Genomic DNA, 13,226 nt, shown 5'->3' on the forward strand with positions numbered 1-13,226 from the left:
AATTAGATTGATAATAGTATAAATTAATATTAATGAAGCAATTATTTTCGATCGATTATTTCAAAAGGTTTGCTGTAATGAAGCCTCTAATGAAGCATTTATCTTTAAAAAAAAAATGGTTTGTAAGCTTATGTAAAGTTTTTTGGGACTGTCGAATTATTTATAATCAGCACTAGACCATATAAGTTTTCTTCTGGGCTTATGAACATTGCTACAGCGGCAAGTGTTGTATTAAGTTGAGTGAATATACACAGATGCTTTATTTGTATATTATTAAAGCTCTGAAATGTCAGTTTATCACACACAAATATCCTAAAAAAATAAATAATAGTAGAAACAAATGTCTCAATGTATATATCATTCTAATGTTCAATATGTCAACAGGTTCTATATGTTCTGGGACTGTCGGAAAATAAGTGACGTTCCTTCTTCTGCAATGCCCATGGACAATTGCAAACAATGGTACGATATATACATGTGTAATCATATCCAATCACCCCAAGAATGAGGTACTTATGCGAGCCAGCGCACAACCGAATCCAGACACTTTGAAAAGGGGTGCCAGCCGAGGTTCCTCAGAAAATATGGGGTGCTAGGACATTATTTGCCATTTTACACATGAAAATGACAAAATGACAAATAAAAAGGGAGTTCCAAACACCTGCACCCCTCTGGACCCGTCACCGCATCGCGTCTATCGAAGAAAGAAATCGAGAAAGTTGAAGCATTACTTCAGAAGTATACCAGATATCAACAGAATGAGATTACTCTATGTCGCAATTTATGCAGTCCATTGTTTTTTTTTCTAAATATAGTGCCCGTACAAATTTGTAACTTTTTATCGAACGTTGTTTTTTATATGTGTATTTTTAATGGTTCTTCTCGTTTTAATGAACTTTTAGTGCTTCAGATGAAATGACTATATCCAGCTCAAAATCCTACTTCCACCTCTCTATGGTGAGCAGGGGACAACAGACAAAGGCTGGCTAACAGGAGAGGAATTGTTCTCAGCCTATGACAATTATTTCTAAGATTATTTGTTAGGCTTAGAGCAATAAGTATGAAATAAATAAATATTTTCAAGAAATGTCTTATGTATATACGGATAGTACAAATATTCTTTGGGCAAATGTCCTCTCAATTTATACAGGTAAGCCGTTTTTGGTTTGCGGAGATGGCCTACATATTTGCATAAATGTCCTCCGCCGATATAGATATGAATCGATTTATATCGAATTGTTCAGGAAAGGAAAACCTATGACATAATTATTTATAGTACATGTTGTAATCTTGGTCCAATCTGTAAAAAGTAATTCTTTGTATCCTGTCAAATTTTGAATTAATGGAGCCTGTAACTTATTTATCATTTCATGTTCAATTTATCATCCCTTTCATGTTCATCGCCTGAATATAGCTGAAATATTCCTGCTCGGGTGCTAAACTCCAACAATCAATCAATCTAAAAGAAAGTGCAGCATATGTGCATTAGCTTTCCATTAACCCTTAACATGCAATATTTGATTAATGTACCAAGGAGTCTGTACTGGAAAAACCACTAGATTCGGTTGGAACCCATATCTTATAACCAAATCTAAATTGTCAATATCGGACAGATAAATTGGAAGAACACATGTAATTACTTCTCAGAAACAACCACAGAGCAATATCTCTTGTGGTGCTCCCGCATCACTGGAGTAAGATCTAAATTAACGTCTTGCCACATAAGGACATTTATTACGACTTCTGAGAGCAATTTCATTTTCATCAATCACTGAAAAATCAATACGAACTTGGTGCTTAGAGAGATTCCGACGGTGATGTTGTCACAGAATTTCTAATTAAATGCTCCTTGTGATACTTCGGCATGCCTTTAGTCTGCTACAAAGGCGTAAATGGAAGCAAATTCGATTTTCAAGCCTCAGCAGTGATTGATTCGGACGGTCGTCTTTAAAACTAGTTTCTCTTTAGGATGGAATGAGAAACTTCTACTACCAAATCGATAGATTCACGCCAGACTGCCTATATGTCTTGATAATGTCTTAAGTGGTTGGCATTCTTTATTCCGAGTAAAGCTTTTACTGGACTTCAAATATAACGTCGACTTTTAAGCAAGTTATCAGTTGCAGTAGAACATCACTGTTTGTAGTGGTTTGAAACTTTTAATTAATCGGCTTGCCAATGGTTAAATCATACCCCATGTCCATGTAGTTTTGGCAACCCCAGAACTACTGCTTATAGTACTAGAGCGCTTTGAATTCATCCTCATATATTTAGATTAAAATATACGTTTTTTTTTGTACATACATTAGTGACTGCTTAAGCTCTATATCGTTCACCCTATATCGCATACTCAATTTCACTTCCTTAGTCCTAGCTATATCACACCCCTAGACCTATATCGCACCCCTACTCGGCACACTGTTGGAGTATAGTTAAAATACAATGTACATAACGTGTCAAAATCTGTATCACATGCAGTATCAACCCTCGATCTATATCACATCTCCGACCGGTAGCCTTTGGGGTGATATAGTAGTCTATAGTTGATATGGCATATGATACAGATTTTTACATGTGATATTCAGTCTATATTTTCTGCCTTTCTCGTCTCTCTATCAAGTCCAGTCAGATACAATGATACGAGTGTTGCATTCTTTTTCAGAAACAAAAATCCATATGTTCGTATTTTCCTCCAGTTTTATGGAATTTGTTATGCTATGTATGTTGAAAATATGGTAAACATAAATTTTTAATGTTTGATATGTTTTAGTCTATGTTCAGATCGATATATTGAATTCTGCAGATACGAAGTGTATAGTAGACGTACAGTGACATTTTCACAACTCCATAACCAAGGAAACCAATTTTGCAGTATACATTTATGCATCTACTGATCATTTAGTTAATGTTATAGAGTAGTACCTTTTATACATTAACATTGAAGATCTTTTTCTAATTGACTTTCAAGTAATTAAAAGTATCATTCAATGTCGCAATCTGCAAAGTAGAGAAGGGCTACATATTACAAGATGCTTGTAGTATCCGATCATGAATCGAAGTTTATATCTAGATAATGAATATCTATTGACCATCTTGTGTATATGGTCACACATGATTATTCAAATAGTAAGATGATAGCATTACTTCTTCATGACTTGGATGCATTGACTAAAATGGGTAGTCAGTCTTTGTTGCTGTAACCAAGAGTCCAGTTTCGAGTAGACATCTCTCTAGACTAAGTACAATCGAAAGTGACATAATTCTGAGACATCATTAAATTCCCTTCATGGTAAATGTTTCTAAAATTGGAGAGGAAAATGAGAACACGAAAAGAGGATAAACATGCATTCTAAACCAAGCCTTGGATATCATGTGTTTTACTAGAATCCAAGCCGTATATCATTGAGACACAACCGCATGCTCCGTCAGACCTTTCTTTTCCTAGCTTTATTACAGGGAAAGAGAGAGGGAGAGTAGTTAAAGGCTCTATTAGCATGTAAAAAATGGAAGGTAATTCACACTTCATGTTCTATTTGTATGTTTTGATACCTGGTTGAATACTTTTATAATGTTACGCAGACGACCGAGAGCAGACGAGCCGCAGCTGCCAAGAATACCGTATTCCGTGATTGTCAAAACAACCGGAAAATGCTTTTAACTACATAAAATAGAATTGACAAAGAGATATAAATGCAATAAGATGTATGTAAAATCGTTATTTGTCAGAGAATTCCCAGGCCATAATTCCAAGCAATTCTGCAGGTGTTTCCTGCGTGTGGGAAAATCGATTTAAATTTCTTTGATGCAATTATGAACCGAAACCGATAAATACAAATACGGTATATAATGACTGACTGTCTACGTTTTTTTTTTCTATCATCAAACTATCGTATTTTTTCATCTCTTTTAATTAACTCTTGTTGTAATTCGACATCTTCCCTTTCACTCTTTGTTCTTGTTTTCTAATTTCCTGCAAAATTGTTGCAAAATTCGAAATATCGATTGAAGTAATGGCGCGTAATTGTGGAGCACGTGACTTAAGTTCCTGTTTGCGACTGTTGTTAATGCAATTGCTTTTAGAAAAGAGAATACTAATGAATAAGAAGCAATTTACATCCAAACACATCAAATTGTCATGATACTACCTTCGATATGTGATGTTCTTACTAGAGATGAGTCAAAACCATTTATATTGCCATAGTCGTGCAATGTAATGAATCTCTCGAAACATCAATTCGTTTTAAGTCATTTAAAGCTTTCTTCGAACTAATTACCTCATATTCAAAAGGAAATTGTAAAAACCAGCCAGCAGCCAAATTTCGAGTGTAACTTGGACGAAGAATCAGGAGGGAGACTGCCAATTTCCCGTGTCCCGTGCAGGTCCTGGTGTCAAAAGAATAGGCCTGCAGTAGCGCTAAGCTTGTTGTAAAGGGCGACTAAATAGTGCTCAGAAACCTAGCCGGGGGCTAGGCGCTCTGCCCACAGAGCAACTGGGATGTGTTCCCCAGGTGGTGGAATGGGGTACCCTCCACAAGCAACCCTCCCGTGCTCCAATCTATTATCTTCGTCCATTGTTGGACATTGGGCCATTTAGCCAAATATACGCCTGCACGAAACTGATTTTTCAAGTGGTTATCTATCTTGTTGAAATTTGTCCTTAAAAGGATAAGATATACTTATTTAGAGTGATTACAGCGTACATCTTGTGACACCGTGTGATTGTCTTTAGTCGAGATTAACTCATGGTACGGAAACAACACTTGAGTGTTATCAGGGATCTTGAGGACGAACATCTGGGGAGGACATCCTTGTATCCGTCCTTCATTCATGAATTTGCTTGTTATATCCTTGAAAAGTATACATGCTTACATTGTTTCCTGGCTGTAGGAAAATGCGTAATAAATCGCTTTGCATAGAGATGAAAGTTCTGATTTTAAAGCTTTAAAACGAACTCTTATATCTACCATGTTTATTTTGCGATTTTTTTCAACATAGAAAAAGGGCTCTGTATCTTGAACCTTGTGTATTTATTCAGAAACTGAGTCAGATGTATGCACATTAAATCTAACCAAATAAAGCAATAGCCAGCCTACTCCTGTGACATTTTTCACTATGTTGGTCTCGTTACATTAAATTGATGCAAAGAGTAATGAAGGAAACCAAGATTCTAGCAGAAATCAAAAGTATGTAATAGCAGGACAAAGAACAAATCGGTTCTCGTGGTGCTGATGGATATACCGTAACGATCCACGAATTCATGATGATGACCATTAAATTTCTGTTGTAATGACTTCAATCCTGTAGCAACATAACCCTGTTCCAGAAGCCTAATTGTAAGAAGTCTAGCGCGGTACAAAAAGTCTGCATAGCTCTGGGATATGAGTTGTAATATGAAAACTTCATCCGCAGGTACTAAAGGGATGTTGCCACAGATGAAAGGAAAGTTCGCAATACAAAATCAAAAGTCATCGAGTTTGTTGTATAGTTTGGTCAATAGTTTTCCTTTACCATCGTTCTCTAAGTGTAGGTCATGATACGAGGCTGAGTTTGCAAAGAACGTGATCAGATCGAAGTAGTCAGAATACGAGATGAATCTACATTTTTGAAATGTCAATTCTGAGGTAATATCTAGTTGAAGTCATTTTTTTAAATACATATCAGTTCGAACCGATGATCTGAGTTATAGCCAACTGCCTACTTAGAGATTTATATTAACACTCTTTGACAAAGCGGAAAGGGCTAAATTGGTCAATGCTCGGTCACTTACTTTCATCCATTTACTATGATAAACAAACTTCTTCCTAATCTTTCATTTTTTAATTTCTTCGTGATAGTTGTCGTGTGTTTCGTCGCTCACTCCATTGGATTCATTTCCAACGGCTTCGAAATAATCATTGAGGAAGAGCTTCATATAAAGACAGCATCTGCTTCCCGCGGGTCCACCATTTTTAATTATTAAATATAATAACGACGGTCCTCAGCTGACAGAAGCAACCGTTTCCTTCATTTCTATGAAATATTCATTAAAACGATGACGAGGTCGGGTTCCCGTCACCTGTGCTAGCAATACCTTTAACACACGGGTGTTAGTACATCTGCAGTGCCAAAGTCGAACACGTGTTTGGAGGTGTCCATTAATACATTGGCCGAACAAAGCATGTCATTGGTCTTGATTATCTTTTTAATTAAGATAAGCAGTAAGTCCAGCTGCTTTGCTTAGTTAATGAGACTATAAAGGTGACACCTGCAGCGATTAATGTGTCAATTATCTTGCGTTATATGGTCAAGCGCATGTTTTATAATATTTTTGTAATTTATGACATGAGGATATATAAGTCCACCTCAAGGCTATTTAATTGACAATCATCAAACAAAAACTATGTTTGTAGTTTAGTTGGCAATTACATTTTGACATCCATTTATTCGAAAATATATATTTGTCTATTGTTCAGTGACCAGAAAGAGGCATTAATTCTTCTATAAAATCTTCTGGAAACACAAGTTTATGTAATAAAACCCGAGTAGCCGATGGCTGAGAGTGCATCGAACTGTATTCCTAATATTTTAAATTATTATGAGAAGAAACGTGGTTTTTTTTCGGAGGCCTTTAACGTGTTTTTTTTTACATGCTTAGACGTGAAAATTTCAAGATGTTGAATGAATGCGTCTCTGTTGTGTTTCCCTTCAGTGGCTCAGAACTAGTAGAAGTTATCTGCTTTGCTTATAGAGTTCTTATATATCGTAATGACCAACCATGTTTCATTACAATTATTTTTTCGCAATTTATATTTGTTGAGACGTGAAGCATGTGCGGTTTCCATGTGTATGAACACGACATCCGATATTCCGATATAGTCCTTCAGTTTCGGTAGTAAAATCGTTAATATTCTATGGTACATTTTATATTCAGTAAATGTTTATATTTCCATTTTCGTAAATTGATTGCATCTTGTAGCAATGTGTAAACTTCTAGATCTCGTGTCTGATATACAAGGACTGTTTCATGTAAACGTACTATAAAAGCGCCTTATGAAACCCATTAAGAATGATAGAAAATAAGTAACAAGACCACGTGAAGTTTGTTTTCTTACTTTTGTTTTCACAGGTGCCAGTGTTTATGATAGTTGATAAACATATGGACAGTATCAATATGTCCATCTATTTCAGGGCATTTACATAGTATACAAATATAATAGCCAGCTATTATGTATCTCTGTGTCCTATCTATTTCTGTCAAATAATATTCCAAGTATACTTAAAACAATAATTTTAAATGTTTCGATTCGATCGTCGCTTTAGTCTCGCAAGGTTTCATTACAAAGTAGCACCCTATGAAATTTGGACGAATCCAGTGGTGATTTCGGTGGTTGGATACCCCTATTTTAAACTTACAAAATGGAAAAAAAACGAGCAAAGAGTAGCCTGAAAACCCTTTTTCTCAAATATTCCTACCCTCCTCTTATAAATTTCTGGATTCGATTCTTCGCAACGACGAGAAATAGAGACCACAAATTTGAAGTTAATCTTTTTTTTTATTATTATTATGCAGCTTTTTTTCAAAAATAGCTTTCAATTCATGTTGAAATTATTTGCCTACACACTTTAGTTCCCAAACTTGACATTTTTTGTAATTAAAATGCATTTGTGGCTTGTAATATAAACGAACAATAGGTTAAGTGTTGGTAGTTGCGTTGTGACGCAATTCATGTATTTGCACTTTCACATGATTGTGCGAGTTTACATCCTATGTCTGATTATTTCGTCATATGTATATAGATTGACAATGAAGTTTTTACTAGTATTACCTGATAACTGTAGAGTTGTAAAAGCTTAATTTACAAATTCGTGCTTCTTGAAGACGTTGTGCCGATATCGGTTTCGGAAGGGGTTTCATTCTGACATTTCACGCCAAGCCAACAGCAACTCCTAGGGCTAAGCTGTCACACAACGTACGTGTGGTTCAATTTCTCAAATTGCGATAGGTTTTTGTCTTTTTTTTTTATCTATTTCATTCCCTGCTCAGTTTCATAGTTAGTTTTACTATTATATAAGTGGTTTAAGCGCGTTTCACCAAGGTTCAAGGTCATAGTAAGTTCATATTAAACTAGAGCCAACGAGTATAAGCATTACAGGTTTGCTGAATGTACAACATATCGGGTAGGACATGAAATCGAAATCGAAACCTAGAGCTTTATAAGTACTTGTAAGTAACACAAGGAAATACAAAATCTTCGTTTGTTAATGAAAGACTAAACCTAAGTATTACACTTGTCTACTCCACTTGATGATTAAAACATTGTCGCCTCCACTTGAGAGATCAAAAAGACAACACTTCCGCTGTGGCGACAGACTTTGAGTGCGATGTACTTCAACGAAGTCATGAGAAATTCAAGACCAATTCATACAAATTGAAACATTTTAATATGAACTCTTTATAAAATTAAAAACAAGTAATAAAATATATAAAATAAGTTTGTGTAACAACAAAATAAACTCGGTGGTAAAGCGTTCGTAAGTCTATTCAACTTCCTACACCTTAGATTGTTCGAACATAATTACAGTTAATATACAGTACTGTAACTGAAAACTGAAAAAACTTAAAATCCCTGAAGCTTTGGGGAACTTGGCAACGCATGTTCGACTATCTCTGTTTTTCGAGTTCCGTCGGGGTCACCAACTCCGCCAACTAAAGCAAAGTCGTGGTACGACAACACTGGTTTAGTAGATCAGCAGACGATCACGGCCAGTTACCGCATTATACAACCCTGAAAAGACGAAAGGGTAGATAATTAAGTATATTTCGTTTCATTAACTAATCTCATGTCAGGTACACAAAAATAAACAAGTTGATTGATGTAAAGAGAAGCTATTGTTTACAAGATTGATTGAATTGTTGTGCCAGTGAGGATTTCTCGTGAAGGAATGTATGTTTGTCCCTAGTGGTTTTCATAATAGGTCCTTGTCTATACCGAAGTTCTTTGACTGTAACATCAAAGTTTCTTAATCAGGAGTATAATTAATATAATCATCAACAAGAAATGTGTATTGCCATAAAACAAGTTAAAGAATAAACACTCGCAGCTGTGTATTGAGAACACCTGTTTGAGACGTCAGACTACGGCGCCAGTATGTCGCGGTATGTTAACTATCCACCGAACACCTGTGAGAAATGGTCTAAGTGAAAAATATAATTACCTTGTTAATAGTAGGGTCTTGTCTTCAATATTTCTCCTCGCACATTTCTTCTTCAATAATAAACTGAAATATGAAATATAATAACAATAACTAAAAGTACACAATATGACTGACAGTTAATTAGATTGGTTACGTCAATTTCATGTACAGTGTTCTGTGTAGGAATATCACGAAGGATAGTTGATGAAACAGAGAACAGAAATCAGAAATGCTTCCAAAACGAATTAGTAAACGAAATCTGGTCATTTTGACAATCTCTGAATGAGTAAAAAAGGACATTCATCATGGTGTTGTAATTCAGTATCTTGTAAAGACAGAAAAATCTTCGCAATTCATGTAAAATGAGACAATGCCTAACAAATGTGGAGGAATTTACATAAAATATACAAATCTGTTACAAGGAAAAATCAATAAAATAATTCAAAGTAAATCTGAGAATAAATCACGATTTATAGTCCCATGACTTCGAGAAACGTAACTCATATAGATTTAACATTCCTAAAACGATCCAATGTAGTCATATTAAAAAGTGATGAGTAAAACAAATCTTGATAAATTAAAACTTACATCACCAATGATATTTGGTTGGCATTTCTCCGATAATGGCGATCTGCATGCACCAGCAGTAATAACAGGAACGTCCAAAGTAGATTCCAAATCTAAAATATAGTCAATCACATGTTGTAACAACTGGGTCTTAGAGAGTTTAATGTCCTTTGGAACTGACGGCACCAACTCCTTTAGTTTTGAGAAACACTGCTGCATTTCTGTGGAGTCTTCGTGTTTAGGCTTCATCAGCTTTTCCTGTTTAATTCCGAATTCAGTATTTCTAACGCAAGCTTGTGTAACAGCCTTCATAGTTGTAGAATTAGTTAATATCCGTAAAGAAAAAATTCAAATGAAGTTATTTCACTGAGTAGTGTTCGGAGTTGTGACAATTCTAAATATGTGTGCAAATATCAATAGTCTGTGGTAATAAACAAATGTATCAACATAAGCTCCGCCCACTACTTGTCCCAATGAATAATGCTCGGTGAATATTCATTACTCAAATATGACATCCAATCAGAGTATAATTCCAAGATCAATGACAGTGACTCCGCCCATGAGGGAGGATAATTTCTCAATGGCATGCTGTAAAACAAAAGAACGAATTATATGTACAACCATTTTAATGGAAAGAATTAAGGTAATCCAGGTGTTTTAATTACAAAAACGGTTTAGATGGATTAAAAAAAATAACCAAAAAGTAAGCTTATTTCGCATGGCACATGAATTTAAGTGATTAACGACAAAATCACTTCAAATTGGGCGACATTCGGGCGCCGACATTTTGACGTCACCCTTTCATACTATATACTTTACCCCAGCTCGGCGCCGATCAGGCGGTCGCTAACGTTACTCCTTTGCCAATCAAACTAAACTTCAAAGCTACCGTCCTAGAGTGACTGATAAATTACATTAAAATTTGTCACCTTCGGCCCAATGATATTTCACACCCCTAGACACCTGCACATTTGCATATATTCTATATACTAATACTATTTAGTTTCGATAGTACTGGCGCCAGACTTCTTCATAGATTAACAAAAATAAATAACAGTGTAGTGGGGCATACAAGTTTATCAAAATCTTCTCAATTCTTCAGATATTTCAGGTACACCTGTATAGTTATCAATCTTTAAAAAAGAAAGATGTTATTCAGTGTATTTACAATGCGTTTAAACGAGATATGTTCTCACAATGCACAGTAGACGATAAAATTTTTAAATTGCCAATTAAAAGATAATAAGAAAATACAAAATTCACAATGTCAGCAAAAGTGATCTGTACTTTCAGACCAAATTGAAAGTTTCGTACTTTTTCTAAATGTCCGCCATTTGTAGAGCTCGGATGCGACTACAGCAGATGATGATCACACCGTGTAACCGGCATCTTGTATTTTGCCAGATCCTCTATGAAATTGAGAATTGATTAATAACACATGATTCCCACGCTATAGAAGGTACTACAGATGTCGTAGAGTTTGTTTTCCCCACGTTTGAGGAAAACAGGTGAGAGAGTTTCATCCAGGATGTCGGATACAGCTGTTTAATCCCAACAATGAACTCTGGAAAATCCATAAAAATGATTGTCGACCAGCTGCCATTTCCTCCCACCTGAAGATTTAGAACAAATGGCCACAAAAAATCCAATAATAAGTCCAGAAATCGAATTTTCAAATTATTTACTTTTAAGAAACTTTTTTCACCATTTGCATCCATAAAGTAGTAAGTCGCGTGGCAGTTTTGATACGATTGACATTGGCGCGTGCCGTTTGTATACAATATCAAAAGTAGGAGGGACTTGATGACGTAGATCTTTTGTTAGGCCGATGATAACGGTGTAGAAGTAAACAGAGTCGCGTGCCAATCTCGTTAATACAGGTAAACTAGGCCAATCGGTAACGACTGTAGTACATTTCTAAGGTTCTTTCAGTACGATAACGTAAAACTTGCCTCACTCGAGTAACTTCGCAATTCATACGATATAATTCGAACTGAACCTTGAAAAAAGTATTAAATTGTAATTTGCGATATTGATTAACATGTCACAGACTGATGAAAGTGGCATTGACAGATAGCTATCGGAACAAGGTGAATGAAATAAACGCTATTTAGAGTGTGTATCACGCAGAAAACACACTATGGCCGCCGTTTTGAATGGGTGAAACTTTTTTTCTGAAACATAATGTCTTTAATTCTATTACATTTGAATTAAAGGTTTGACGAAGACATTGAATATAAGAGACGACTGACGTTAGCAATCATGCTCCACGACCAAAGTCTACCCTGTGTTTGATTCTTACAACGTGCAGAAATCCCATCTGTCCCACGAGTTCAGATAGCTTGAAAAAAAAACCTTTAATCATGGAATAGATTGAACGCGCACAGAAACGCTTGTGGAATGTAAGAATCCTTTTCTTTCGGGACGTTAACAAAATAATGATATGGAGAAATTATAAATAAACATTACATCGTTTGGAACCATCATGTGTCTCTGGAACTTTATTTCAGAAACGGTGAACCTAAAGCTACTTAATATTTCCTCCCACTTTGTGAGGTGGTCCGTTGTTTTCATTTAGTTAAAAGTTTTCTGTGAGAAGATTTCAGAAGCTTTAACGTACAATACAAACAGATGCTTGTCATTAGAATATTTTAATACACGTTGAGAACTTTAGACAAGTCACAACAAGCTATTTTTTTCCCGAATGTTACAGTAACATTCCACCTTAACCATAAAGCTTATACACATAAGAAAACGTCAGTTGGTTATCCTATTATATGTAATTTGCAAACATTATTGTTTGTTTTACTTGGTTTTTTTTTGTTTTTGTTTTTGTTTTTGTTTTTTCTTTAACTATACCACTAATGGATATCATTAGGTGTTTGTAGATTAAAGGTTTTTTTTTTTGTTGAGAAATTGTAATTTTCCATTGCAAATTACAATTGAAGACAAAACCAAATTAATTTGATCTTTAGTTTATTTACCCATTGAATAAATACTAATTATTTGTACTCACAGGTGATCGAAACCTTCAGGACAAAATGTCAATTTATCCCCCATAAAAGCTTCAATAATAGGAAAGACAAATACTTAAGCAAAATGCGGTAATTATTACATAAAGATAATAAGTTGACCATTCTCTGCGGCCATCTAACACCTGAACACCTGCAAAATTGACCCGGCTAAATGTTATGTCATTTCTGATAATAGCCACAGGTGCGGCAAACAAAACCTGTATTTAGCAAACAAATATAATGTCATATTCTGGATTTTCCCACGATAAGTTAATCAAATCTCTTTGTATCAATAAAGATGTATGTTCAGGTAAAAGCATGTTACTTGGATTTCTTAAGATAAAACTGTGCAAAATTGATAGATTAAACAATGCATATACGCCTATCTGGCATTTGCCCTGGTCCCAAATTACGCTAAAATTCATAATCTTAGCAACTATATAAACAATTGTTCATTTTTTCCTGAATTAG

General features: G+C 35.2%; 1 protein-coding gene across 1 annotated transcript; it reads right to left on the minus strand.

Annotated features, from left to right (window-relative positions):
• Nucleotides 1-8,402: 8,402 nt before the first annotated feature.
• Nucleotides 8,403-11,489, minus strand: LOC148628512 (DNA-binding protein inhibitor ID-2-A-like). Its single transcript, XM_088588809.1, has 4 exons — nt 11,056-11,489; nt 9,763-10,329; nt 9,196-9,258; nt 8,403-8,765 (listed from the first exon to the last, which is right to left on the minus strand). Exons 2-3 carry the CDS (start codon nt 10,051-10,053, stop codon nt 9,220-9,222), a joined length of 330 nt encoding a protein of 109 aa, XP_088444935.1. The 5' UTR covers nt 10,054-10,329; nt 11,056-11,489; the 3' UTR covers nt 8,403-8,765; nt 9,196-9,219.
• Nucleotides 11,490-13,226: the final 1,737 nt, after the last annotated feature.

Source organism: Perna viridis, chromosome 1, assembly GCF_037379345.1.
Source record: "Perna viridis isolate PV_CMFRI_1.1 ecotype Kerala chromosome 1, ASM3737934v1, whole genome shotgun sequence".
Lineage (NCBI taxonomy): Eukaryota > Metazoa > Mollusca > Bivalvia > Mytilida > Mytilidae > Perna > Perna viridis.

What these genes read in the sequence shown, in the direction of transcription:
- LOC148628512 (XM_088588809.1), bottom strand. Translation starts at nt 10,053, where the DNA reads ATGAAGGCTGTTACACAAGCTTGCGTTAGAAATACTGAATTCGGAATT. An exon ending in AACCAAATATCATTGGTGAT is followed by an intron (nt 9,259 to 9,762) that starts GTAAGTTTTAAT and finishes TTCATATTTCAG; the next exon opens with TTTATTATTGAAGAAGAAAT.